Below are 26,497 nucleotides of genomic sequence, written 5' to 3' on the forward strand. Positions count from 1 at the left end.
CTATTCAACCCCCACCCCCTCTAGTCAATCATATCGATCCATTCACATGGATTTGGCTTCGAACAGTCTCAACAAATGGGATCAGTTTGGGGAGACTTGTGTCTTTTTGTTTGGATTATTAGTCTGGTTAAAGTGTCCCCTTAGAGATGCTCCAAGTGTAGTCGTTTATCCTAAAGTTTATTCTATATAATATAGGCTGGTCTCATGCTTTGGAGTTTGCTAGTAGTCTCGTAGTTTTTGTTTTAGGTGAATGTGCTCTTGGGCGTCAAACCATATAATCCAATGTGACCCTACTACCCTTGAACCAGATCAACTTGAGCATGGCGTTATATCTCGCTCAAGGCAGGATGGGAAAAAGTCCCGCGTGTGAATGATTTCCTTGTAGCTATAGTATTGGGCCAACCCATATATGTGCATACCTTCGCCACTAGCTCTGGTTCGTTGCTGCTTTAGTTTCCTTTGTCTTGTTTTCTTTTCATTTCGTTTTTCCTTATTTATTTTTCATTTCTTCACCGGGGTTTTTGGTTTTTTCTTTCATTTTCATTGGGTTATTTGGTTTCTTTCTCAGTTTTAACTAGATTTTTCTCTTTTTCTTCAAATTTTGTTTTTTGGTTTTCTTTTTTCCTTTTTTTGTTTCATATTTCTTAATTTTCTTATGTTTTCTTTATTGCTTTTTATATGCTTTTTTATCTATTTTTTCTTTGTTTCTTTCTGGGTTTTTATTGTTTGCATTCTTTCGCACTGGTTTTAATTGATTTTCCCTTCGTTTGCCAATTTTCATTGGCCTTTTCTTTAACTTTCTGCATAAAGCAAGAATATATTTTTATAACCATTTATCATTTTTTCCAGTTACATGAAATTATTTCCTATACATGTTGACATTTTTCAAATATATCATTAACATTTTTTTCAAACATATATTTTGATATCAACCTTCCACATACAGATTCAATAGTTTTTGTATACATCAGGAACATTTTTATATACCACTTTAACATTATTTAAATACACGATTAACATTTTTGAAAATGTACATGTTTTTATGTCTACTTGTTCCATACATATTTTACATTTTTTTATACAACAGGAACATTTTTATATAGACATTTAACGTTTTCCAAATATATGAATAACATTTTGTAAAAATCGTATTTTTATTTTACTTATTTACATTTTATTTTACTTATTTACATACACGTTTTATTTTATTTTGTATGCACCAGAACATTATATACATGTTTAATATTTTTTGAGTACATGACTAACATTATTTTCATATTTGTTTTATGTCTATGTTTTTCATACACATTAGAAACATCTTTCTACACACGTTTAACATTTTTTTAATATACAATTAACATTTTTCACCTTTTGTTAACAATTACTTCCTCCGTCCGGAAATACTTGTCCTAGGGATGAATGTACCTAGAATTATTTTAGTTATAGATACATTCATTATATTTATTTTTTGGACAAATATTTCTGGACGGAGGGAGTATTTTTTTACAATAGACATATTCGGAATATTTCTAAATACAAGCAAAAAAAAACAGAATGCAAAAAATATAAAAGGAAACGGAACTAAAAATTGCGCTGAAGGCCTGGCTGTGCTGGGCCTGCCCATTTGGGCGTCTGCTTCTATCTCGCGTCAGGCGAGACATAGGGGCGCCCCAACCTGAGTGTTCAAAAAGAAAATCCTAGACCTGAAACACAGAGAAGGAAATTCATAGCAGTTCCCCGTCGCATTCTCAGCAGCCCCGTCGCCGCCGAAGATGCTCCGCCGCCAACGCCACTTCCTCCCCGCCAAGCCCCGGCGCCGCCCGAAGCCCCAGCCCAAACCCGCCGCCGAGCCCTCCGCCCCGACGTACACCCGCGACGTCGTCCGGCGCGTGACCAACATACTCCGCGACCACCCCTGGTCGGCGGCGCGCCCGCTCCTGCTCTCCCTGCCGGGCCTCGTCTGGGACTCGCACGTCGTGGCGCGCGTCCTCAAGACCCACCCGCCCCTCCAGAAGGCCTTCCTCTTCTTCCGCCTCGCGGCCTCCCCGGCCGCCGACCCCAGGGCCGCCTTCCGCCACGACCGCTACACCTACACATCCATGCTCCACCTCCTCGGCGAGGCTGGCCGGGTCCCCGCCATGCTCCGCCTCCTCGCCGAGATGCTCCGCGCCGGGGTGGACCCCGACGCCGCCACGTTCACCACCGTCATGCACTGGCTCGCGCGCGCCGGGGACGTGGACGCCGCCATGCGGGTGTGGGAGGAGATGCGCTCCCGCAGGGGCCGGTGCCGCCCCACGCTCGTCAGCTACACGGCGTGCCTCAAGATCCTGTTCGACGCCGGGAGGGCCGCCGAGGGCAGGAGGGTGTTCGAGGAGATGGTGGCCGAGGGGCTGCGCCCCAGCTGCACCACCTACACCGTGCTCATCGAGCACCTCGCTGACGCAGGTGAGGTGCTCGACGAAATGCCCATTAGGCGTTTTCTTGCTTTCCTGTGCTGTGAACTCACTGCGCGGCTTGCTGTTCGTTCGATGGAATGCTTGAACGGACGGCTCGTCCACCAATATGATTTTTCATGTTCATGTACACTGGCATAAGTTATAGTTGTCCGCCTTGGACATTATTGTCCGGTTTTTTCAACTTTTGTAATACGATTTTCATGTTCATTTGTGCTGCAAGATGTAATCCTCGGACCATCACATACTGACATGAATCTGGTTGTCATCAGGAAAATTCCAAGCTGCTCTACGAATTATGAGTGACATGGAAGATGCAGGCGTAGAACCTGACAAGCCACTCTGCAATGTTCTAGTCAAGAAGTGTGCCAGGGCTGGTGAGACGTCAGTGATGACCCTCATTCTTCAGTACATGAAGGAGAAACGCATCGTTCTCCGCAGGCCTGTCTTTCTGGAAGCACTAGAGGCTCTAAAAGCTAGTGGTGAGAATGCTAATCTTCTTTTGGAAGTGAATCCTCATCTTGCATCCGAAGGAATGGAATATGACCCAACATTTTCTCATCTAAGCTACATTACTGACAGAAGTACGATTATATACCTTTTGGCTTCTAGAAACTGGTCTGCTATGGAACAAATGGTAAACGAATTGACCACGAGGAATGTGAAGTTTGAATCGCATATACTATCTGATATTATTCAGGCCAGCTGCGCAAACTGCAGACCATCATGTGGACTCGCTGTTCTGCATTATAGCCTAAGAGTAGGCAGTGAACTTGACAGATCTGCATATAGTTGCCTTCTTGGTCAATACATCAGAAATGGTTCGTTTGATTTGGTATCTAAGATTGTTGAAAGATTGATTAAACATGGCTGCAATCTTGGAGCATATCTGTTATCTGTCTTAATACTCAGATTGGGTGCTGCTGGGCATTCTTCATACGCGGCGCATATCTTTGGGTTATCACCTGCAGACCAGAATGTGATTACCTACACTGCCCTTATGAATGCCTATTTTCAAGCTGGCGAAGTTGATAAGGCTCTTGAACTATTCACACAAATGATAACTAATGAGATATCTCCTTCTGCGGGTACATATGAAGTTCTGATATATGGCTTACAAAAGGCTGGGTGGAAACAGGACTCTGACCGTTACCGAAGAGAAAGAATGGAGATGCAATGGCATCGTCAGTACCGTGACAAGCATTCCCCTGAAGATAGCTTATGTGACCATTTATTTTGTGGATTTCATGATTAGAAGATTGTTTCTTGGGTGATGTTCTATACTTGGGATTTCCTTAGCTCTACCAATCCAGCTTCATGTTTTGTCACAGATTGAAGGTTTATAAATGGATCTCCTGATATTTGCTTTGACACGATGTTACTAGACACTGAACATGTGATTACTTTTCCATGGCATGGTAAAATAAAATAAAAATCGGTTGATCTCTACATGGTTACAAGAACCAAGGGATGGTGAAACTAAATCGAAAGAGTCTCATGAAAGGATTGCTGAATTTGGAACCTGGAATGTATATGCCGACTCTTTATGTTAGTGACTGCTGATGTAAAGGGAGAAAATCCAGTAGAGCTGAACCGTGAAGGAGAAAAGCGCATCATTGGAGTACTATGGAGGCCGTGAAGTAGCTGGAACTCTGGAAGTGCAAAGGAGCAACTTAATTGTTGGATATTTTGTTTAAATTTAAGGTAATACACCCATAGCTAGCTCAAACACACACACTTTGTACTAAGTAATCTAGTTGATAGGGAGGCCTTTCCCCATGTGTTGCTTGAATTTTCTATCTCAGTCTTCTGTTCAGATCAAATATGACTGTCGACATTTATGGTGTGCTTACCTTTTTTTTCTTCTTGTTTGTAACAATTATTTTTGGCTGATTCTCTGTCAAAATTTGAGAAGTGTAAATATGAGTTAGCATGAAAATTCTGGACGATGTCCTGTAACTTTTACATTTCCTTTTTGTGGTTTGCGCATCGTTCAAATAGTTCTAAACTGATCATGTTAAATCAAAGAGGGGCTGGTAGTGATCACCTGCTACCATTCAAACCAATCAAATGCAGACGAATGCATAACAGGAGGACACAACCTACCCAATTTGCTTGGGATAGAAAGGCTTTCTTGTTGTTGCATTTCCTCTCCCTTCAATTTTAAGTGGTGCGAAAGGTCTGAGCTCTCAGCGTCGGCTCACCAATGCTAAAACAATCAGATAGAAAACCGCTGAACCATCAGGCGACCTTTCCCTTGACCGTCCCGTCTCACCCAGCCATTCCTTCATGACTAGATGGGTAGACGACTAGACACGCTTCACCATCAGGCATCAGCAGTAACATATATTTCAGAATTGAGATTGCAGTATACACAATTAGTTTATAATCTAGTAGGAAAGAAAGAGTCATAGAGTGAAAGTATATCCTTATATGTGTATAGAAAACAGGAAAAGCTTTAGTGCATATTTTCTCGGTTCCAGGAAACAACCATGTGTGTCTATGTGCAGATGACCCTGCAACCACTTAACCCGGTAATTCATATTTACCATGTGCAAGTTTTGTTTAACTCGGCATCCAAGAGAGTAACTTTAGATTGCTTCTCTTTTCAGCAAGAGCTCAACTACTGTTTAAGGATCCGTATCTACAAACAAACAGCGAATGAATTATTTTTGCAAAACATTAACTGCAAATGACACAAGCACACGTGGTGATTCTCTCTTCCCCATCGAGCAGCTGAGAGTGTTCCCTCCACTGGTCTGTGCTACTTCTCTACACTTTCCAGCTTGAATTTTGAATTTACTTGGTTTCATGGAGTGAAGCGAATCATCAACTCTTCTTCTAACTTGCCTATAACCTTTTTTTTGGTAGAATTTTACTATGCAACCTCCCGCAGAGGACTTATTTGTAAAAGATCTTCATGGCAATGAGTAGAAATTCATTAGGTCTGATATTGGATAGGATGTTGCATGCTAAGAGATGATCACCTGGAGCACCCCATCTTTTTCATTTCTTCATCCCCTGTCATCCAAGCCGGCCATCATGGTTCTAGGGGCTTTGAGCCTATTTTAAGCATGCCTGCAGTTTGACTGGCGGTGATTAATTTAAATTTGGAGGTGTGAGATAATTAAGCTCGCTTTCGCTAACCGCTTTCTTCTGCTACCTCGCAAGACCATTGGAAAGCAAGATGAACCGTATAAGCATTTGCTTTTCCCCAATGGGAAAAAAGAAAGGTGACAGTTTAATCACCGCCTAAGCTCGAAGCTTAACCACAACATAAAATCAGCTGGTCAGTATTGTGTTGTGTGATTCATTCCAGTCAAGAAGGTAGCTGGTGCATGTGGCTGCAGGTTTCCAGCAAAGGGAAGGCGTTCCTCATGGGAAACTACAAACAAGGAAAGAGTTGAATTCTCCGTACACCCTGACAACAACAGCATTAACTGTCGTCTATAAACACATCATCAGTGAAGGAATTTTTGACGAAATGATCAGCAGAAACTGACCTCTCACGTAGAAATAGCATCTGCGGCCTGCATATTCCAGGGTTTCTCTGAATTTGGAAGGTACCACTTAGCAGATTTCCATTGGTGATACAGATATAGGCTGAAGAAAATTGAGACGATGCACCATGGCAATCCAATTTGAAGTGAAGCACCTGAACTCGGAAGAAAGTGATCTGTCTGTGAGTCTCGCTTCTTGGCTTCAACAAGTAATCTATTTCCAGATACCTCCAAGCGTCAGCTATCTATATTTCTCGCACACAAAGTCATCTTGCAGAAGGAGGTAAACTCGGCAACAATCACCGTCAAAGAACGGTAGTTATCTGATTGCTCCAGAAGGGCAGCCTCCAGATTGTTGGATATGCTATGCTGATTCGATATAAATTCAGCAAAGATGACCATGTATCTTCTGTCCAGCATCCTCGGATGCGTAAACCTTCAGTTAAGATGGCCATGGCATCATCTCACACTCACACTCACACCTACGCTCCTCTCCTGCTCTTGTTCCTCCTAGCCTGTTCATGCAGGGCATCATCCGGCCATGCGGTCGACCCTACCTGCCCTCCGGCCAAGGCGTCAGCGGTGGCGGTGGAAACCTCCGACTGCAGTGGACCTCGGTGCCAGCCACCGGCTCCGCACGTTCCGGTCCCGGTGTTCTCGTACGACGTCGACCCGATGCAGTTCGCTCTGAACCTGGAGTACACGGAGGCCGAGTTCTTCCTCCACGCAGCGTTCGGTAAAGGCCTCGACCAGATCGCGCCAAACCTGACGTTGGGGGGTCCGCCTCCGGTGGGCGCCATGAAAGCCAACCTCGATGAGGTGACATGGCGCATCGCCGCGGAGTTTGGCCTTCAAGAAGTCGGCCACGTGAGGTGTGTAAAAGATGTCATTCAACGATTGCTCCTCGTCACCATTTCGAATTGCAATTGATACACTTGGATAGAAGCAAGTTGGTACTGAAAATCCATGTCTTGCGGTTTGTTTTCATTGTAGGGCTATCCAGAACACAGTTGGTGGGATTCCTAGGCCAAAGATAGACCTGAGTGCCAAGAACTTTGCAAGGGTGATGGACCAAGCGTTTGGGTACCAGTTGAACCCTCCTTTCGACCCCTACGTCGACAGCCTCAACTTCCTGCTGGCGTCCTACGTGATCCCCTACCTGGGCATCAACGGCTACACCGGCACCAACCCCATCATCGACGGCTACGCAACTAAAAAGGTAATCAAATCCATCATCCAGCATCGTTGTCCATGCACATTGGAAGTTTGAAACCTGCAAGTTACACACAAGTTAAGCTGAGGCCATTGTGTTTGTTGCAGCTTCTTGCAGGGTTGCTTGGCGTGGAGGCGGCGCAGGACGCCGTCTTCCGCGCGCTGCTCTTCGAGCGGAGGAGCGAGACGGTGCCGCCCTACAAGGGGATCACGGTGGCAGAGTTCACCGACCGCATCTCCACGGCGAGAAACCAGCTGGGCAAGTGCGGGGTGAAGGACGAGGGGCTGACCGTGCCGCCCGAGCTTGGCGCGGAGGGGAGGATCTGCACCAACGTGCTCTCCGCCGACAGGGACTCGCTCTCCTACGCCCGCACGCCGGCGCAGCTGCTCAGCATCCTGTACCTCACCGGCGACGAGCACGTGCCCGGTGGCTTCTTCCCGGAGGGCGCAAACGGGAAGATAGCACGGGAGTTTCTTCGCAAGCCGTTTGCAGCTGGGGGTAACAAGGCGCCAGCAAATTAAGTAAGCCCGTGTGGATGATTGCACTAGCGTCAAATCAATCATCGGCCTGAATAATGTAAATAGTGTGTGGATGCTGGATGGAATAATAAGATGGACGATTGAAACATTGCGCACGCGGCACAATGTTTGTATGGAATTGAACGGCAAAACAGTAGTTGCGGTGTAAGAAATTGAGTTGAACTTCTATGAATTTGCCAAAGAACGTACTACATTTATATGCTACGGATTTTACTTGAGTACATGCTTTGCAAACTAAGAATAGCAAGATTAGGAAGTCTGGAGAGTTTAATCGACAGTTTTTTTTTAAACGGAGGCAAAAGCATTGCCTCATCTCATTAATAAATAAGAAGGGAATTGCTCAGTTGATTGACAGAAAACCATTACAACACCTGGCCACCCACATAAGAACACACACGTTGTCGAGGAGAGAACACAGTCGAGGTTGCAACTCAGTTCCATAGGCTTCACACCTCCACAAGGGCGACTCCGACTCCATCATTGATGTAGCCCTCACCGCAAGCAAATGCCGAGGCCTGCGCCGACCGATGCCAGACAAACGCCAACGAGAATCGACAGTTGATACTCATGAAAAGCTTGTATGTTGTACCGATATATTATACTTATACTCTGTAGTAAAAGTACGGGTCCATCATCAGCAATTCAGTATAATATTAAGTAACGAGATGAATCTAGAGAATTTGGGGAGTATATCAACCATTCAAAACAGATTAAACTCAAATCATGTTGAGAAGAAATCACGCCAAGTGACATCAAATCTTAGCTTCTTCCGTAGTACCAACTGAAACCAGACACCCAAGAGCTAGGTAGACATGACAGTGAAACAAGTTCCAGGTAAAACAACTAGCAGAGATCTAGAGCTGCTTCGTCTCTGCCTTCCTCTCCTGCCACAGCCTGTCCGTCCAGAGAGCCATCAGCAGAGATCTAGAGCTGCTTCGTCTCTGCCTTCCTCTCCTGCCACAGACTGTCCAGAGAGCCATCAGCATCACCCTGCCAAAACAAAACACAATAAGACACCATAGGAATGTGCCCAACATCAATTGGGAACAAACAGTGCAAACAATGATTCCTTCCAATTCGATTAAAAATTTATTAGGGTGAGATCTGACAATCTGAATTCAGTCCGGACACGTCCACGGATGTTTGGTTCCAATCACGAGCATGGGTCGGAGATGACCTTAAAGCTAGAAAGCATGGGAGAACAGTAAATAGCTCTGTTTATTTGGTGATTTCTGGAGGTGGCTAGATCTTCATTTCCGCTTTTCGTTACAGGGACTCGTGGTTGGCTTCTCCCACAGATTACATACGCTGCTCCTGCAAAATTACTCTGCGTGGGGATCTCGCGTAGATCTCAATCGATTTCGGTTTACTTCATTCATCTTGGCAATCGCTGAAACCTTCCAAGAACTCCGCTCAGTACCACGAGAGAGAAATGTTGACAAATTCGAACAGATCTGAGCTTTTCCACCGCACCTATGCTAACATTGCAATACCAACAAGAGAAGAATTTGTCAACAATTCGCTCAAATCAGAGAGATTTCTAACATTCGCAGCACAGATCTACACCGACACCATTAGCGAAACAGCAAGCAATGTTACCACAGAGCACTACAAGGGGCTAAGCAAATCTCTCTAGGCCTTCTTGTCGGCCTTCTTGGGGGACTTGGCGGCCTTCTTGGGCGACTTGCCCTCCTTGGGCTCCTTCTCCGCGGTCCTCTTGGGGAGCAGCACCGGGTTGATGTTGGGCAGCACGCCGCCGTGCGCGATGGTGACGCCGGCCAGCAGCCTCCCGAGCTCCTGGTCGTTCCTCACGGCGAGGAGCAGGTGCCTGGGCACGATGCGGGACTTCTTGTTGTCCTTGGCGGCGTTCCCGGCGAGCTCCAGAAGCTCCGCGGCCAGGTACTCGAGGACGGCGGCGAGGTAGACGGGGGCGCCCGTGCCGACGCGCTTCGCGTACCGGCCCTTCTTGAGGTACCGCCCGATGCGGCCGACGGGGAACTGGAGCCCGGCCTTGACCGACCGCGTCACCGACTTCTTCCTCGGCCCGCCGGCCTTGCGCCCCGCCGCGCCCTTCTTCCCCTTCGCTCCGGCTCCGGTGGCTGAGGCGTCCATCTCTGGTGGCTGGTGCTCGTCGGGACGCGGGAGCGGAGGGATTTGGTGGGCGAGTGGGGATTGCGGAGGGTGTTCGTCGCTGGACTGCTGGGGAAGAGAGGAGAAGAGGCTGAGTATTTAACCGGGGCGGTGAGGGGACGATGGTGGGCCCGCCGATCCGCGTGCACGGGTATTCGACGGTCGGATCGTGAGGGAAACGAACGGCTGCGATGTCCTGTGGGGTAAAGGTATGGTGTTGTGTTTGTTGTGTTTGTTGCTGGTTTAAATCATAGATGGCTTGTTTTCATATATAATCTGCATAAATCAGAATACTTCGGTCTCGATGATGAAAATCACTTTTGTTGCGTTCTTGCATTGTTGGCGCATCTCCGACGCCGTGCATCAAACTACGTGTAAAAGGTCTAGATTGTGTTGTGTGAAGACTTTGTGCCCTTCATGGCTTCAACATCATCCATCGAACGTGTGCGGACTGGTCCACTCGTTTGAGTTCCTGCAAACCATAAGCAAACCTGAAGGAGGTTTGTGGACGTTCATATAACCATCATGTCGGACATGGACACCTCCGGCCTATAAAAAAAACACGAAGCCCCGTTTTTCTCACTCCGTCCCTTCGTTCTTGTAATGTATCCATGTAGTCTCATGCCCCTGATGCCACTGTACAACCCACTCCGTTGCTCAAGCCTTGCCAGAGCTCCTCCAAGCCACTCGGGCGCCATCCTACTTGCCAACGCCTCCCTTCCACCTTTGGTCTAGTCGTCGCCCAGATACTCTTCGCCCCTGCTCATTATTGCTCATGGCAGACGCCATGCCCGACAAGTGTTCAGTCAAATGCCATAGCCAAAATTATTGACGCTCTTGTTGTTTAGTTTGAACCAAACACGATGTATTTGAGGATTAAATGGCGATGATGCATATTGTCGTGGTTTTGTCACGGCAGATGTTCTCGTGAGAGAACTTAGGTGTGAGGCCATCGCAACCATGTGGCGGCTTGAGTGGGGTTGGTCGGAATCGAGAGACGCGAGTTTTGTTGGGAAATGTAGCATAAATTCAAATTTTTCCTACGCATATTCAGATCTTCCTATGGAGAGACCAGCAACGAGAGAGGGGTGAGTGCATCTTCATACCTTTGAAGATCGCTAAGCAGAAGCGTTACTAGAACGCGTTTGATGGAATCGTACTCGCGGCGATTCAGATCGCGGTGTGATTCCGATCTAGTGCCGAACTACGACACCTCCGCGTTCAACACACGTGCAGCCCGGTGACGTCTCCCGCACCTTGATCTAGCAAGGAGGAGGGAGAGGTTGGGGAAGAACTCTAGCAGCACGACGACGTGGTGTCGATGGAGAGACGAGGTCTCCCGGCAGGGCTTCGCCAAGCACCGGTAGAGAGGAGGAGAAAGAGAGGCAGGGCTGCGCCGAGGGAGATGGAAAACTGTATATCAAAACAGCCCCAAACCTCAACTATATATAAGGGGAGAGGGAGGGGGCGCAACCCTTAGGGTTCCCACCCCAAGGGGTGCGGCAGCCCCCATCTGCGCTAGGAGGTGGCGGCCAGAAGGGGAGGAGGGGTGTGGCGCACCCCTCGTGGGCCTTAGGCCCACCTGGCTTAGGGTTTGCCCCCCCCCCCTTCCCTCTCCCCTGCGCCTTGGGTCCCTGGTGGGAGGCGCACCGGCCCACTCTGGGCTGGTTCCCTTCCACCTTCTGGCCCATGTCACCTTTTGGGGCTGGTGGCCCCTTCCGGTGGACCTCCGGAACCCTTTCCGGTGGTCCCGATAAGCTACCGGTGACTCTTGAAACACTTCCGGTGTCCGAAACCATCTGTCCTATATATCAATCTTTACCTCCGGACCATTCCGGAGCTCCTCGTGATGATCGAGATCTCATCCGGGACTCCGAACAACTTTCGATAACCTCGTATAACAATTCCCTATAACCCTAGCGTCATCGAACCTTAAGTGTGTAGACCCTACGGGTTCGGGAGAAAGGTAGACATGACCGAGACACCTCTCCGGCCAATAACCATCAGCGGGGTCTGGATACCCATGGTGGCTCCCACTTGCTCCACGATGATCTCATCGGATGAACCACGATGTCAAGGATTCAATCAATCCCGTATACAATTCCCTTTGTTTGTCGGTATAGAACTTGCCCGAGATTCGATCGTCGGTATATCTATACCTTGTTCAATCTCGTTACTGGTAAGTCTCTTTTCTCGTTCCGTAGCACGTCATCGTGTGACTAACTTCTTAGTCACATTGAGCTCATGATGATGTTCTACTGAGTGGGCCCAGAGATACCTCTCCGTCATGCGGAGTGACAAATCCCGATCTCGATTCGTACCAACCCAACAGACACTTTCAGAGGTACCCGTAGTGTACCTTTATAGTCACCCAGTTAAGTTGTGACGTTTGATACACCCAAAGCACTCCTACGGTATCCGGGAGTTGCACAATCTCACGGTCGAAGGAAAAGATACGTGATATTGGAAAAGCTTTAGCATATGAACAATACGATCTAGTGATATTCTTAGGATTGGGTCTTGTCCATCACATCATTCTCCCGATGATGTGATCTCGTTATCAATGACATCTAATGCCCATGACCAGGAAACCACGATCATCTATTGACTAACGAGCTAGCCAACTAGAGGCTTGCTAGGGACACATTGTGATATATTTATTCACACATGTATTACTGTTTCCTGTTAATACAATTATATCATGAATAATGGACAATTATCATGAACAAGGAAATATGATAATAACCATTTTATTATTGCCTCTAGGGCATATTTCCAACAGTCTCCCACTTGCACTAGAATCAATAATCTAGTTACATTGTGATGTATCGAACACCCATAGCATTATGGTATTGATCATGTTTTGCTCGTGGAAGAGGTTTAGTCAACGGGTCAGCGACATTCAGATCTGTGTGTACTTTACAAATCTCTATTACTCCACTCTCGACATGGTCCTGGATGGAGTTGTAGCGGCGTTTGATGTGCTTCGTCTTCTGGTGAAACCTGGGCTCCTTGGCTATGGCAATGGCCCCAGTGTTATCACAGAAGAGTGTCATCGGACCCGACGCGCTTGGAACCACTCCAAGGTCGGTGATGAGCTCCTTCATCCAAATTCCTTCATGAGCTGCTTCTAAAGCAGCTATGTACTCCGCTTCACATGTAGATGCTGCCACGACTTCTTGCTTGCTGCTGCACCAGCTCACCGCTCCACCATTCAAAACATATATGTATCCGGTCTGTGACTTAGAGTCATCCGGATCTGTGTCGAAGCTAGCGTCGACGTAACCCTTTACGGCGAGCTCTTCGTCACCTTCATAAACGAGAAACATTTCCTTAGTCCTTTTCAGGTACTTAAGGATATTCTTGACCGCTGTCCAGTGTTCCATACCGGGATCACTTTGGTACCTCCCTACCAAACTTATGGCAAGGTTTATATCAGGTCTTGTACACAGCATGGCATACATAAGAGAACCTACGACCGAAGCGTAGGGGAAGAACTCATCTTCTCTTTATCTGCTGCCGTGGTCGGCGACTGAGTCTTACTCAATCTCATACCTTGCAAAACTGGCAAGAACCCTTTCTTTGAGTTTTCCATATTGAACTTCTTCAATATCTTGTCAAGGTATGTACTTTGCGAAAGACCTATGAGGCGTCTCGATCTATCTCTATAGATCTTGATGCCTAATATGTATGCAACTTCTCCAAGGTCCTTCATTGAAAACTCTTGTTCAAATAGGCCTTTATGCTCTCCAACATCTCTATATTATTCCCCATCAATAATATGTCATCCACATACAGTATGAGGAAAGCTACAGAGCTCCCACTCACTTTCTTGTACAGACAGGCTTCTCCGTAAACCTGTATGAACCCAAACGCTTTAATCACCTCATTAAAGCGAGTGTTCTAACTCCGAGATGCTTGCACCAGCCCATAGATGGAGCGCTGGAGCTTGCACACTTTGTTAGCGCCCTTAGGGTCGACAAAACCTTCTGGTTGCATCATATACAACTCTTCCTTAATGTTCCATTTAAGGAACGCTATTTTGACGTCCATTTTCCATATTTCATAATCATAAAAGGCGGCAATTGCTAACATGATTTGGACTGATTTCAGCTTCGCTACGGGAGAGAAAGTCTCTTCGTAGTCAATTCCTTGAATTTGTCGAAAACCCTTTGCGACAAGTCGAGCTTTATAAACGGTTACATTACCGTTTGCATCAGTCTTCTTCTTGAAGATCCATTTAATTTCTATGGCTCGCCGGTCATCGGGCGAGTCCACCAAAGTCCATACTTTGTTCTTATACATGGATCCTATCTCGGATTTCATAGCTTCAAGCCATTTGTTGGAATACGGGCCCGCCATCGCTTCTTCATAGTTCGAAGGTTCACCGTTGTCTAACAACATGATTTCCATCACAGGGTTGCCGTACCACTCTGGTGTGGAGCGTGCCCTCGTGGACCTTCGTGGTTCAGTAGTAACATGATCCGAAGCTTCATGATCATTATCATTAACTTCCTCTTCAGTTGGTGCAGGCGCCACAGGAACAACTTCCCGCGCTGCGCTACTATCCTGTTTGAGAGGGGGTGTAGTTACCTCATCAAGTTCTACCTTCCTCCCACTTACTTCTTTCGAGAGAAACTCTTTCTCTAGAAAGGATCCGTTCTTGGCAACAAAGGTTTTACCTTTGGATCTAAGATAGAAGGTATACCCAATAGTTTCCTTAGGGTATCCTATGAATACGCATTTCTCCGCTTTGGGTTCGAGCTTTTCTGGTTGAAGTTTCTTCACATAAGCATCGCAGCCCCAAACTTTAAGAAGCGACAACTTAGGTTTCTTGCCAAACCATAATTCATACGGTGTCGTCTCAACGGATTTAGACGGTCCCCTATTTAAAGTGAATGTTGCAGTTTCTAATGCGTATCCCCAAAATGATAGCGGTAAGTCGGTAAGAGACATCATAGATCGTACCATATCTAATAAAGTGCGATTACGACGTTCAGACACTCCATTGCGTTGCGGTGTGCCAGGCAGCGTTAGTTGTGAAACGATTCCACACTTCCTTAGGTGTGTGCCAAACTCGTGACTCAAATATTCTCCTCCACGATCAGATCGTAGACACTTAATTTTTCTGTCACGTTGATTCTCGATCTCACTCTGAAATTCCTTGAACTTTTCAAACGTCTCAGATTTGTGCTTCATCAAATAGATATACCCATACCTACTCAAATCATCGGTGAGAGTGAGAACATAACGATAGCTACCGCGAGCTTCAACGTTCATTGGACCACACACATCAGTATGTATTATTTCCAATAAGTCGGTTGCTCTCTCCATTATTCCTGAGAATGGAGTCTTAGTCATCTTGCCCATGAGGCACGGTTCGCATGTGTCAAATGATTCAAAGTCAAGAGACTCTAATAGTCTATCAGTATGGAGCTTCTTCATGCGCTTAACGCCGATATGGAGCTTCTTCATGCGCTTATCAACTTTACATCTTTTGGTACTCACACTATGGATATGCGTAACATCACGATCGAGATTCATCGAGAATAAACCATTCACCAGTGGAGCATGACCATAAAACATATCACTCATATAAATAGAACAACCATTATTCTCTGACTTAAATGTGTTGGAATTATTCCCTAGAGGCAATAATAAATATAGTTATTATTATAATTCCTGTATCAAGATAATCGTTTATTATCCATGCTATAACTGTATTGAATGAAGACTCATTTGCATGTGTGGATACATAGACAAAACACCGTCCCTAGCAAGCCTCTAGTTGGCTAGCCAGTTGATCAAAGATAGTCAGTGTCTTCTGATTATGAACAAGGTGTTGTTGCTTGATAACTGGATCACGTCATTAGGAGAATCACGTGATGGACTAGACCCAAACTAATAGACGTAGCATGTTGATCGTGTCATTTTGTTGCTACTGTTTTCTGCGTGTCAAGTATTTATTCCTATGACCATGAGATCATATAACTCACTGACACCAGAGGAATGCTTTGTGTGTATCAACCGTCGCAACGTAACTGGGTGACTATAAAGATGCTCTACAGGTATCTCCGAAGGTGTTAGTTGAGTTAGCATGGATCAAGACTGGAATTTGTCACTCCGTGTGACGGAGAGGTATCTCGGGGCCCACTCGATAATACAACATCACACACAAGCCTTGCAAGCAATGTAACTTAGTGTAAGTTGCGGGATCTTGTATTACGGAACGAGTAAAGAGACTTGCCGGTAAACGAGATTGAAATAGGTATACGGATACTGACGATCGAATCTCGGGCAAGTAACATACCGAAGGACAAAGGGAATGACATACGAGATTATATGAATCCTTGGCACTGAGGTTCAAACGACAAGATCTTCGTAGAATATGTAGGATCCAATATGGGCATCCAGGTCCCGCTATTGGATATTGACCGAGGAGTCTCTCGGGTCATGTCTACATAGTTCTCGAACCCGCAGGGTCTGCACACTTAAGGTTCGACGTTGTTTTATGCGTATTTGAGTTATATGGTTGGTTACCGAATGTTGTTCGGAGTCCCGGATGAGATCACGGACGTCACGAGGGTTTCCGGAATAGTCCGGAAACGAAGATTGATATATAGGATGACCTCATTTGATTACCGGAAGGTTTTCGGAGTTACCGGGAATGTACCGGGAATGACGAATGGGTTCCGGGAGTTCACCCGGGGGGCAACCCACCCCGGGGAAGCCCATAGGCCATAAGGGTGGCGCACCAGCCCTTAGTGGGCTGTGTTGGGGAACGTCGCATGGGAAACAAAAATTTTCCTACGCGCACGAAGACCTATCATGGTGATGTCCATATACGAGAGGGGATGAGTGATCTACGTACCCTTGTAGATCGTACAGCAGAAGCGTTAGAGAACGCGGTTGATGTAGTGGAACGTCCTCACGTCCCTCGATCCGCCCCGCGAACAATCCCGCGATCAGTCCCACGATCTAGTACCGAACGGACGGCACCTCCGCGTTCAGCACACGTACAGCTCGACGATGATCTCGGCCTTCTTGATCCAGCAAGAGAGACGGAGAGGTAGAAGAGTTCTCCGGCAACGTGACGGCGCTCCGGAGGTTGGTGATGATCTTGTCTCAGCAGGGCTCCGCCCGAGCTCCGCAGAAACACGATCTAGAGGAAAAACTATGGAGGTATGTGGTCGGGCAGCCGTGAGAAAGTCGTCTCAAATCAGCCCTAAAACCTCCGTATATATAGGTGGGAGGGAGGGGAGGAGGCAGCCTCAAAACCTAAAGGTTTGGCCGAAATTGGAGGTGGAGGAGTCCTACTCCAATCCTACTTGGAGTAGGATTCCACCTTCCCACTTGGAAACTCTTTCCACCTTGTGTTTTTTCCTTCTCAAACCTTATGGGCCTTAGTGGGAACTTATTCCAGCCCACTAGGGGCTGGTTTATCTCTTCCCATAGCCCATGATACCCCTTGGGGCGTGACACCCCTCCCGATGGTCCCTGGCACCCCTCCCGACACTCCCGGTACACTACCGATGAGCCCGAAATTTTTCCGGTAATGCACGAAAACCTTCCGGTAACCAAATGAGGTCATCCTATATATCAATCTTCGTTTCCGGACCATTCCGGAAACCCTCGTGACGTCCGTGATCTCATCCGGGACTCCGAACAACATTTGGTAACCAACCATATAACTCAAATACGCATAACACAACGTCGAACCTTAAGTGTGCAGACCCTGCGGGTTCGAGAACTATGTAGACATGACCCGAGAGACTCCTCGGTCAATATCCGATAGCGGGACCTGGATGCCCATATTGGATCCTACATATTCTACGAAGATCTTATCGTTTGAACCTCAGTGCCAAGGATTCATATAATCCCGTATGTCATTCCCTTTGTCCTTCGGTATGTTACTCGCCCGAGATTCGATCGTTAGCATCCGCATACCTATTTCAATCTCGTTTACCGGCAAGTCTCTTTACTCGTTCCGTAATACAAGATCCCGCAACTTACATTAAGTTACATTGCTTGCAAGGCTTGTGTGTGATGTTGTATTACCGAGTGGGCCCCGAGATACCTCTCCGTCACACGGAGTGACAAATCCCAGTCTCGATCCATACTAACTCAACGAACACCTTCGGAGATACCTGTAGAGCATCTTTATAGTCACCCAGTTACGTTGCGACGTTTGATACACACAAAGCATTCCTCCGGTGTCCGTGAGTTATATGATCTCATGGTCATAGGAACAAATACTTGACACGCAGAAAACAGTAGCAACAAAATGACACGATCAACATGCTAAGTCTATTAGTTTGGGTCTAGTCCATCACATGATTCTCCTAATGATGTGATCCCGTTATCAAGTGACAACACTTGCCTATGGCCAGGAAACCTTTACCATCTTTGATCAACGAGCTAGTCAACTAGAGGCTTACTAGGGACAGTGTTTTGTCTATGTATCCACACAAGTATTGTGTTTCCAATCAATACAATTATAGCATGGATAATAAACGATTATCATGAACTAAGAAATATAATAATAACTAATTTATTATTGCCTCTAGGGCATATTTCCAACAGTCTCCCACTTGCACTAGAGTCAATAATCTAGTTCACATCACCATGTGATTCCAACGAATCCAACACCCATATGGGGTCTGATCACCTCTTGCTCGTGAGAGAGGTTTTAGTCAACGGTTCTGAAACTTTCAGATCCGTGCGTTCTTTACAAATCTTTATGTCATCTTATAGATGCTGCTACTACGTGCTATTCGGAAATGCTCCAAATATCTACTCTACTATACAAATCCGTTTCACTACTCATAGTTATTCGGATTAGTGTCAAAGCTTGCATCGACGTAACCCTTTACGACGAACTCTTTAACCACCTCCATAATCGAGAAAAATTCCTTAGTCCATTAGTTACTAAGGATAAATTTTGACCGCTTCTAGTGATTCAATCATGGATCACTCTCTGTACCTCTCAACATACTTTGAGTCAAGGCACACATCAGGTGCGGTACACAGCATGGCATACTTTGGATTCTACGGCTAAGGCATAGAAGACGACCTTCGTCTATTCTCTTTATTCTGCCGTGGTCGGGTTTTGAGTCTTACTCAAATTCATACCTCACAACGCAACCAAGAACTCTTTCTTCGCTGATCTATTTTGAACTCCTTCAGAAACTTGTCAAGGCATGCATTTTATTGAAACTTTCATTAAGTGCTTTTGATCTATCTCCATAGATCTTTGATGCTCAATGTTCAAGTAGCGCAATCCAGGTATTCCTTTGAAAACTCCTTTCAAACAACCTTATATGCTTTACAGAGATTCTACATCACTTCTGATCCACAATATGTCAACCACATAAACTTATCAGAAATTCTATAGTGCTCCCACTCACTTCTTTGGAAATACAAGTTTCTCATAAACCTTGTACAAACCCAAAATCTTTGATCATCTCATCAAAGTGTATATTCCAACTCCGAGATGCTTGCACCAGTCCATTGAAGGATCACTGGAGCTTGCATACTTGCTAGTACCTTTAGGATCGACAAAACCTTCTGGTTGTATCACATACAATGTTTGCTCAAGGAAACCGTCGAGAAAACAATGTTTTGACATCCAACGTGCAATATTTCATAAATAATGCATCAACAACTAACATAATTCTAACAGACTTTTAGCATCGCTACGAGTGAGAAAGTCTCATCATAGTCAACTGTTTGATCTTATCGAAAACATCTTTGCGACAAGTCGAGCTTTTCTTAATAGTGACTTATCACCATCATCGTCTGTTTTCCTTTAAAAATCCATCTTTACTCAATAGTCCTCCGACCATCAAGTAGTTCTTCCAAAGTCTACACTTTGTTTTCATACATGGATCCTCTCTCGGATTTCATGGCTTCCAGCCATTTGTCGGAATCCGGGCCCACCATCGCTATCTCCATAACTCGTAGGTTCACTGTTGCTCGACAACATGACCTCCAAGACAGGGTTACCGTACCACTCTGTAGTAGTACGCGACCTTGTCAACCTACGAGACTTGTAGTAACTTGATCCGATGCTCGATGATCACCATCATCAGCTTCCACTTCAATTGGTGTAGGCGCCACAGGAACAACTTCCTGCACCCTGCTACACACTGGTTGAAGTGATGGTTCAATAACCTCATCAAGTTCTACTACCCTCCCACTCAATTCTTTCGAGAGAAACCTTTCCTCGAGAAAGGATCCGTTTCTAGAAACAAACACTTTGCTTTCGGATCTGAGATAGGAGATGTACCCAACTGTTTTGGATATCCTATGAAGATGCATTTATCCGCTTTGGGTTCGAGCTTATCAGACTGAAACTTTTTCATATAAGTGTCGAAGCCCCAAACTTTCAAGAAACGACAGTTTAGATTTCTCTAAACCTCAGTCTATCCTGTGTCATCTCAACGGAAATACGTGGTGCCCTATTTAAAGTGAATGCGGTTGTCTCTAATGCATAACCCATAAACGATAGTGGTAATTTGATAAGAGACATCATAGTATGCACCATACCAAATAGTGCGTGGCTATGACGTTCAGACACATCATCACACTATGATGTTCCAGGTGGCATGAACTGCGAAACAATTTCCACATTGTCTTAACTGCGTACCAAAACTCGTAACTCAGATATTCATTTCTATGATCATATCGTAGACAGTTTATCCTCTTGTTACGACGAACTTCACTCCGAAACAGAATTGAACTTTTCAATATTTCAGACTTGTGATTCATTAAGTAAATACTCTAGTATCTACTCAAATCATCATTGAAGTAAGAACATAATGATATCCACTGCGTGCCTCAGCACCCATTGGACTGCATACATCAAAATGTATCACTTCCAACAAGTTACTATCTTGTTTCATCTCAATGAAAACAAGGCCTTGCTCATGTGGTATGATTTGCATGTCACTAGTGATTCGAAATCAGGTGAGTACAAAGATCCATCAGCATGGAGCCTCTTCATGCAATTTATACTAACATGACTCAAGCGGCAGTGCCACAAGTAAGTGGTACTATCATCATTAACTCGTATCTTTTGGCACCAATATCATGAACATGTGTAACACTACGATCGAGATTCAATAAACCATTGAAGGTGATTATTCAAGCAAATAGAGTAACCATTATTCTCTTTAAATGAATAATCGTATTGCAATAAACACGATCCAATCATGTTCATGCTTAACGCAAGCACCAAATAACGATTATTTAGGTTTAACACCAATCCCGATGGTAGAGGGAGCGTGCGATGTTTGATCATATCAACCTTGGAAACACTTCCAACACGTATCGTCACCTCGCCTTTAGCTAGTCTCCATTTATGCCGTAGCTTTCATTTCGTGTTACTAATCACTTAGCAACCGAACCGGTATCCAATACCCTTATGCTACTAGGAGTACTAGTAAAGTACACATCAATATCATGTATATCAAATATACTTCTTTCGACTTTTGCCAGCCCACTTATCTACCAAGTATCTAGAGTTGCTCCGCCTTAGTGACTGTTCCCCTCATTACAGAAGCACTTAGTCTTGGGTTTGGGTTTAATCTTGGGTCTCTTCATTAGCGCAGCAACTGTTTTGCCGTTTCACGAAGTATCCCTCCTAGCCCTCGCCTTTCTTAAAACTTAGTGGTTTTACTAACCATCAACTATTGATGCTCCTTCTTGATTTCTACTTTCGCAGTGTCAAACATTGTGAATCGCTCAAGGATCATTGTATCTATCCTTGATATGTTATAGTTCATCACGAAGCTCTCACAGCTTGGTGGCAGTGACTTTGGAGAACCATCACTATCTCATCTGGAAGATTAACTCCCACTTGATTCAAGTGATTGTCGTACTCAGACAATCTGAGCACACACTCAACGATTGAGCCTTTCTCCTTTACTTTGTGGACAAAGAATCTTGTTGGAGGTCTTGTACCTCTTAACAAGGGCACAAGCATGAAATCACAATTTCATCTCTTTAGAACATCACTTATGTTCCGTGACGTTTTACAACGTTTTCGGCGCCTTGCTTCTAAGCCATTAAGTATTTTTGTACTGAACTATCGTGTAGTCATCAGAAACGTGTATGTCGGATGTTCACAGCATCCACAGACGACGCTCGAGGTGCAGCACACCGAGTGGTGCATTAAGGACATAAGCCTTCTGTGCAGCAACGAGGACAATCCTCGGTTTTACAGACTCAGTCTGCAAAGTTTGCTACTATCAACTTTCAACTAAATTTTCTCTAGGAACATATAAAATAGTAGAGCTATAGCGCAAGCTACATCGTAATTCGCAAAGACCATTAGACTATGTTCATGACAATTAGTTCAATTAATCATATTACTTAAGAACTCCCACTCAAAAAGTACATCTCTCTAGTCATTTGAGTGGTACATGATCCAAATCCACTATCTCAAGTCCGATCATCACGTGAGTCGAGAATAGTTTCAGTGGTAAGCATCTCTATGCTAATCATATCAACTATACGATTCATGCTCGACCTTTCAGTCTCATGTGTTCCGAGGCCATGTCTGCACATGCTAGGCTCGTCAAGCTTAACCCGAGTGTTCCGCGTGCGCAACTGTTTTGCACCCGTTGTATGTGAACGTTGAGTCTATCACACCCGATCATCACGTGGTGTCTCGAAACAACGAACTGTAGCAACGGTGCACAGTCGGGGAGAACACAATTTCGTCTTGAAATTTTAGTGAGAGATCACCTCATAATGCTACCGTCGTTCTAAGCAAAATAAGGTGCATAAAAGGATTAACATCACATGCAATTTATAAGTGACATGATATGGCCATCATCACGTGCTTCTTGATCTCCATCACCAAAGCACCGGCACGATCTTCTTGTCACCGGCGTCACACCATGATATCCATCATCATGATCTCCATCAACGTGTCGCCATCGGGGTTGTCGTGCTACTCATGCTATTACTACTAAAGCTACGTCCTAGCAAAATAGTAAACGCATCTGCAAGCACAAACGTTAGTTATAAAGACAACCCTATGGCTCCTGCCGGTTGCCGTACCATCGACGTGCAAGTCGATATTATCTATTACAACATGATCATCTCATACATCCAATATATCACATCACATCGTTGGCCATATCACATCACAAGCATACCCTGCAAAAACAAGTTAGACGTCCTCTAATTTTGTTGTTGCATGTTTTACGTGGTGACCATGGGTATCTAGTAGGATCGCATCTTACTTACGCAAACACCACAACGGAGATATATGAGTTGCTATTTAACCTCATCCAAGGACCTCCTCGGTCAAATCCGATTCAACTAAAGTTGGAGAAACCGTCACTTGCCAGTCATCTTTGAGCAAAGGGGGTTACTCGTGACGATGAAACCAGTCTCTCGTAAGCGTACGAGTAATGTCGATCCAAGCCGCTTCAATCCAACAATACCGCGGAATCAAGAAAAGACTAAGGAGGGCAGCAAAACGCACATCACCGCCCACAAAACCTTTTGTGTTCTACTCGAGAAGACATCTACGCATGAACCTAGCTCTGATACCACTGTTGGGGAACGTCGCATGGGAAACAAAAATTTTCCTACGCGCACGAAGACCTATCATGGTGATGTCCATCTACGAGAGGGGATGAGTGATCTACGTACCCTTGTAGATCGTACAGCAGAAGCGTTAGAGAACGCGGTTGATGTAGTGGAACGTCCTCACGTCCCTCGATCCGCCCCAGAACAATCCCGCGATCAGTCCCACGATCTAGTACCGAACGGACGGCACCTCCGCGTTCAGCACACGTACAGCTCGACGATGATCTCGGCCTTCTTGATCCAGCAAGAGAGACAGAGAGGTAGAAAAGTTCTCCGGCAACGTGACGGCGCTCCGGAGGTTGGTGATGATCTTGTCTCAGCAGGGCTCCGCCCGAGCTCCGCAGAAACACGATCTAGAGGAAAAACTATGGAGGTATGTGGTCGGGCAGCCGTGAGAAAGTCGTCTCAAATCAGCCCTAAAACCTCCGTATATATAGGTGGGAGGGAGGGGAGGAGGCAGCCTCAAAACCTAAAGGTTTGGCCGAAATTGGAGGTGGAGGAGTCCTATTCCAATCCTACTTGGAGTAGGATTCCACCTTCCCACTTGGAAACTCTTTCCACCTTGTGTTTTTTCCTTCTCAAACCTTATGGGCCTTAGTGGGAACTTATTCCAGCCCACTAGGGGCTGGTTTATCTCTTCCCATAGCCCATGAGACCCCTTGGGGCGTGACACCCCTCCCGATGGTCCCTGGCACCCCTCCCGGCACTCCCGGTACACTACCGATGAGCCCGAAACTTTTCCGGTAATGCACGAAAACCTTCCGGTAACCAAATGAGGTCATCCTATATATCAATCTTCGTTTCTGGACCATTCCGGAAACCCTCGTGACGTCCATGATCTCATCCGGGACTCCGAACAACATTCGGTAACCAACCATATAACTCAAATACGCATAACACAACGTCGAACCTTAAGTGTGCAGACCCTGCGGGTTCGAGAACTATGTAGACATGACCCGAGAGACTCCTCGGTCAATATCCGATAGCGGGACCTGGATGCCCATATTGGATCCTACATATTCTACGAAGATCTTATCGTTTGAACCTCAGTGCCAAGGATTCATATAATCCCGTATGTCATTCCCTTTGTCCTTCGGTATGTTACTTGCCCGAGATTCGATCGTTAGCATCCGCATACCTATTTCAATCTCGTTTACCGGCAAGTCTCTTTACTCGTTACGTAATACAAGATCCCGGAACTTACATTAAGTTACATTGCTTGCAAGGCTTGTGTGTGATGTTGTATTACCGAGTGGGCCCCGAGATACCTCTCCGTCACACGGAGTGACAAATCCCAGTCTCGATCCATACTAACTCAACGAACACCTTCGGAGATACCTGTAGAGCATCTTTATAGTCACCCAGTTACGTTGCGACGTTTGATACACACAAAGCATTCCTCCGGTGTCCGTGAGTTATATGATCTCATGGTCATAGGAACAAATACTTGACACGCAGAAAACAGTAGCAACAAAATGACACGATCAACATGCTAAGTCTATTAGTTTGGGTCTAGTCCATCACATGATTCTCCTAATGATGTGATCCCGTTATCAAGTGACAACACTTGCCTATGGCCAGGAAACCTTTACCATCTTTGATCAACGAGCTAGTCAACTAGAGGCTTACTAGGGACAGTGTTTTGTCTATGTATCCACACAAGTATTGTGTTTCCAATCAATACAATTATAGCATGGATAATAAACGATTATCATGAACTAAGAAATATAATAATAACTAATTTATTATTGCCTCTAGGGCATATTTCCAACAGGCTGGTGGGACAGCCCAAAAGGGCCCTATGCGCCATAGAGATAAAAATCAAAGAGAAAGAAAAAAAAGGGAGGTGGGAAGGAAGGGAAGGACTCCCACCCACCAAACCAAGTCCAACTCGGTTTGGGGGGGGGAGCCTTCCCCCCTTGGCTCGGCCGACCCCCTTGGGGCTCCTTGAGCCCCAAGGCAAGGTCCCCTCCCTCCCACCTATATATACGGAGGTTTTAGGGCTGATTTGAGACGACTTTCCCACGGCAGCCCGACCACATACCTCCATGGTTTTTCCTCTAGATCGCGTTTCTGCGGAGCTTGGGCGGAGCCCTGCTGAGACAAAGGTCATCACCAACCTCCGGAGCGTCGTCACGCTGCCGGAGAACTCTTCTACCTCTCCATCTCTTTTGCTGGATCAAGAAGGCCGAGATCATCGTCGAGCTGTACGTGTGCTGAACGCGGAGGTGCCGTCCGTTCGGTACTAGATCGTGGGATTGATCTCAGGATTGTTCGCGGGGCGGATCGAGGGACGTGAGGACGTTCCACTACATCAACCGCGTTCACTAGCGCTTCTGCTGTACGATCTACAAGGGTACGTAGATCACTCATCCCCTCTCGTAGATGGACATCACCATGATAGGTCTTCGTGCGCGTAGGAAAATTTTTGTTTCCCATGCGACGTTCTCCAACAGTGGCATCATGAGCTAGGTTCATGCGTAGTTGTCTTCTCGAGTAGAACACAAAAGTTTTTGTGGGCGGTGATGTGCGTTTTGCTGCCCTCCTTAGTCTTTTATTGATTCCGCGGTATTGTTGGATTGAAGCGGCTTGGACCGACATTACTCGTACGCTTACGAGAGACTGGTTTCATCGTTACGAGTAACTCCGTTGCTCAAAGATGACTGGCAAGTGTCGGTTTCTCCAACTTTAGTTGAATCGGATTTGACCGAGGAGGTCCTTGGATGAGGTTAAATAGCAACTCATATATCTCCGTTGTGGTGTTTGCGTAAGTAAGATGAGATCCTACTAGATACCCTTGGTCACCACGTAAAACATGCAACAACAAAATTAGAGGACGTCTAACTTGTTTTTGCAGGGTATGCTTGTGATGTGATATGGCCAACGATGTGATGTGATATATTGGATGTATGAGATGATCATGTTGTAATAGAAATATCGACTTGCACGTCGATGGTACGGCAACCGGCAGGAGCCATAGGGTTGTCTTTATACTAAAGTTTGTGCTTGCAGATGCGTTTACTATTTTGCTAGGATGTAGCTTTAGTAGTAATAGCA

General features: G+C 45.7%; 3 protein-coding genes across 4 annotated transcripts; 2 read left to right on the top strand and 1 right to left on the bottom strand.

The window, feature by feature from the left end:
- The first annotated feature begins 1,730 nt into the window (after positions 1-1,730).
- Positions 1,731-4,402, top strand: LOC123413586 (pentatricopeptide repeat-containing protein At2g01390-like). Its single transcript, XM_045106524.1, has 2 exons — positions 1,731-2,445; positions 2,726-4,402. The coding sequence occupies exons 1-2, from the start codon at positions 1,773-1,775 to the stop codon at positions 3,706-3,708; spliced, it is 1,656 nt and encodes a 551-aa protein (XP_044962459.1). The 5' UTR covers positions 1,731-1,772; the 3' UTR covers positions 3,709-4,402.
- A 1,159-nt stretch (positions 4,403-5,561) lies between these two features.
- LOC123413588 (desiccation-related protein PCC13-62-like) lies at positions 5,562-7,902 on the top strand. The gene is made up of 3 exons (XM_045106525.1): positions 5,562-6,825; positions 6,947-7,172; positions 7,274-7,902. Exons 1-3 carry the CDS (start codon positions 6,320-6,322, stop codon positions 7,685-7,687), a joined length of 1,146 nt encoding a protein of 381 aa, XP_044962460.1. The 5' UTR covers positions 5,562-6,319; the 3' UTR covers positions 7,688-7,902.
- A 1,241-nt stretch (positions 7,903-9,143) lies between these two features.
- On the bottom strand, positions 9,144-9,916 carry LOC123413589 (histone H2A-like). Of its 2 annotated transcripts, XM_045106527.1 has the most exons (2): positions 9,377-9,916; positions 9,144-9,343 (listed from the first exon to the last, which is right to left on the bottom strand). In XM_045106527.1, the coding sequence occupies exons 1-2, from the start codon at positions 9,815-9,817 to the stop codon at positions 9,338-9,340; spliced, it is 447 nt and encodes a 148-aa protein (XP_044962462.1). In that variant the 5' UTR covers positions 9,818-9,916; the 3' UTR covers positions 9,144-9,337. The 2 variants fall into 2 exon arrangements, with proteins under 2 accessions (XP_044962462.1, XP_044962461.1); XM_045106526.1 differs by having other exon boundaries at positions 9,144-9,914.
- Positions 9,917-26,497: the final 16,581 nt, after the last annotated feature.

Source organism: Hordeum vulgare, chromosome 7H (genome assembly GCF_904849725.1).
Source record: "Hordeum vulgare subsp. vulgare chromosome 7H, MorexV3_pseudomolecules_assembly, whole genome shotgun sequence".
Classification (NCBI taxonomy): domain Eukaryota; kingdom Viridiplantae; phylum Streptophyta; class Magnoliopsida; order Poales; family Poaceae; genus Hordeum; species Hordeum vulgare.